At 37.0% G+C, this 3361-nt stretch overlaps 1 protein-coding gene across 1 annotated transcript; it reads right to left on the reverse strand.

The window, feature by feature from the left end:
• Window positions 1-504: 504 nt before the first annotated feature.
• On the reverse strand, window positions 505-1769 carry LOC117318321 (neuronal acetylcholine receptor subunit non-alpha-2-like; the record flags this gene model as incomplete). The annotated part of the gene is made up of 2 exons (XM_033873323.1): window positions 1687-1769; window positions 505-1133 (listed from the first exon to the last, which is right to left on the reverse strand). Coding segments are annotated over exons 1-2 (712 nt in total), but the record flags the coding sequence as incomplete, so codon positions are not given.
• Window positions 1770-3361: the final 1592 nt, after the last annotated feature.

Consider the following 3361-nt stretch of genomic DNA (forward strand, 5'->3'; position numbering starts at 1 on the left):
AGATGTAAATATAACACCTTTTTGTATTCTCTTTATATAAAACGAGGTCCCTTACATCAAAGTCCTATGGTAAAATCGTGACCAGGACTGCTACAATGATAACAATTGTTAGGATATTAAAAACAATAAATAGTACGAAGTCTAGTCTCAGCATCACCTCTGTCCAGGTCCAACTATCACTGCAAACTTCAACTGTGACGTCATTTGTCAAATCTACGTTTGAATCATTATTGGTGCATCCTACTTGTGTGTTTTGGGAAATGTTCCGAGATAAACAGAGAACTCGCGGTATCCATGAAGGTACAGGGTGGCTCGGAGATCTAGAACTCAACCGAGTAATTACACAACTTATACAACATTGCATGCCACCGAACCAAAACATTCCCTGTACGAACAGTGTAAAATAGCAAGTTTCGTTACGTGAAACAGGTAGGTTATCCAAAATCGAGTTCATCAGAAGAGAAAAGCTCAGGAACAAAGCCATTCCAAAGGACAGGCGCTCACCGGACGTGGGAGGTATCAGGAACGTCACAGGGTTCATCACTGCCAACAATATGACCGGGGATACTAGATGGAGCACAAAGTGTTCTGGTCGTCTCTGTATCGTCATCCTGATGTCACATGTTGATGTGGACAAATCACTTACACGACAATTACAATCAGAACTAAGAAATTCCCATTCAGAATTTTCACGCAATATCACCAGATCAACTTTATCAAACATAGCAGTGAATAGCTGCATTGAATGATGACTGAACTTCGGACCGACCTCCAGCACACATGTTTGGCTATCAAATGGGTAGTTCCAGACTGAAACGTCACAGAGGATAGAGTAGTCCCCGCCGGGCGTCCAAATTATACTGCCATCAGGAAATACTCCGATGTAAGATCTAGTATCAGTTATTGTTTCAAAGGAGTTAATGCCATTATAAATCCCAGCGTCGGGGATCCAGATATCGCGTAAAGGCACCATGATGAATTCTGTGTTGTCGTATTGAGTCGAGTTCCACACAAGGAATTGGTCAACCCTAAACAACACAAAATAAGCCTTTATCGTCAACACTTGGTTCTTTTCATCGAGATCCCTGATGGTATGTAGTGACAGTCCCAGCTGAACTTTTACCGGGTGACTTCTGTTGAGAACAGGCAGAATCCTTTTATCATAGTCAATAAAGAGGTCATGAAGAAGTTGTTTTTGGGATGTGCTGCGGACTTCGGATATACATGCTCCAGCACAGAAAATGAGTATAACACGTAAATAGCCCATAGTGAATGCTCACACCCAGTACACTGAAAGTGTTACTGTAACTTGTTAATGTAATCAACAGTCTGACAGCGAAGTAAGTGTTCTAGATTTACCCGGTCCTCGATAATATACTTTACAAACAGACACGATAATAACATCAATTTGACAGGTTACGAGTGCTTAAACGCCATGACGCATAAAAGAAACAATCGTCGAATTCTGCATTAGATATTTTCATTTGCTAAAATATTTACTCAGTGCTATACCTTGTGTTAATAAATTGTATGTATCTACAATCATCATGACTATAACGCAGATAGACGCATTAACACACAAAAAGAAGATCAGACGATGCATCGACTGTGGAAGGGAAGTAGGCTTTTTAATGGTCGACAATTATAGTTATTGTTTACAGAGCAATCAGATTGCCCCTTGCATACCGTTGTAAAAAACACAGACTACTTCCGTTCAACAGTCGTTCTACAGTCGGTGCATCGTCGGCTATTATGGCCATCTGATCCATTTTGTCATCTTTAAATCATTGTTACACGACAAAAGAACGATATGCATTGATATTTAAGGATTCTAAACCAAGGTACCCTACTGAAGTTTGCGTGCATTTGATATTTTAGACGAATTGAACTTAAATTAAAAGTGAATCGAAGCTCAGCCCCACTTCTGACTTTTCGAGTATTACATCTTGTTGATATATATAGAGGCTTATATTTTTTTCTATAAATACTAACCAATGGTTGAAGATATTATCACCTTTCGAAACAAATTAAAAGTTAAACACCGTGGAGCCAAAATTTAATTAACTACATCATACAGCTGTTCAGTCCTTTTATGACCCGCCATTGATGTTGGGGACATCATGCAGTAGTTTCGTCCTTCTTGGACGTGTGATGAATGTTAGGGACATCACACAGTTGTTTACTTCTTCTAAGAATCGTCAGTGATGTTAGGGACACCATACAACTATTTCCTCCTTCTACGACCTTTCAATGATATTATGGATACAATAAGATGTTTCGACGTTCTCGTCAGTGATCATAAGCGACCAAAATAAACTCAAAATAGTTTTTAATGTTAAAATCTGGATGGAGGAATTGCAAAGACTCAAAGTTTAATAAATTTCAATAAAGGTAACCCCCGCTGCTGCTGGAGCCCGGAGGATCGCCTTAACTGCATATCACGATCAATAGAAATGCTTATATCAGTTCAGGATTTATATATGTATATCATTCTTAAATCTATCCAATATCAACAAAAATAATGACTTTTGTGAAATTATGGACCTAATATAGCCATCTTGACCTCTCTTTTGACCTGTAATAATGGACTCTCGCCCTAAATTTGGACTCATGCCAATTTGAAATACCGGTATAACGACCTTGGGAAACTCTTTATGAGATTATGGAGACATTAAAAAACTAATATAAAATTCTTTGTAGTGCCGTTAGCGTGTTATTTATAGATCTGTTATTGGTATGTTAATTTGGTTAATTGTTGGTGTGTTATTTATTCATTATTATCAATTTTTTTATTTCATTTAATGTTTTATCGTTAACACCGCTTTTCAAATGATTGTTTAGTTGTATTGTTGGAATATCTTCTTTAAATGCAGAAGAGAAAGATCAATATAAAAAAGAAGGCTATAAAACTTTGTTGTTGTTGTTGTTGTTTTTTCTGTTATTTTTACAACTCTTATATCCTTAAGTTATTGTAGTAATCTAATATATAATATTAAGTCAGGCTCTCCACATATAATTGTATCACTGAAAAATTACAAAGAATACCGACATAATAACGAATACCGACAAAATAACGAATAACATAATACAAATTCAAAATCGATGATATAGATTCCCATGTAGACTTTTAAAAGAGGTACAGAGCGAATAAGACAATGTGCTCCGGAAGAAAAAGCGTCTTCTGCTCCATCGATGACACCCGTCATACCCTAAGTCATACCCTATACAGGATATATCCGATCGACATGGTTAACTACGTGTATATTATCTAAAGTTAAAACATCGTCAATATACCTGAAATTGAAAGACTTTGCAAGGCCACCTGTTCTGATAAGCTCTTCCATATTTTCTGCTTTGTATG

Source organism: Pecten maximus, unplaced genomic scaffold (genome assembly GCF_902652985.1).
Source record: "Pecten maximus unplaced genomic scaffold, xPecMax1.1, whole genome shotgun sequence".
NCBI classification, from domain to species: Eukaryota; Metazoa; Mollusca; class Bivalvia; order Pectinida; family Pectinidae; genus Pecten; species Pecten maximus.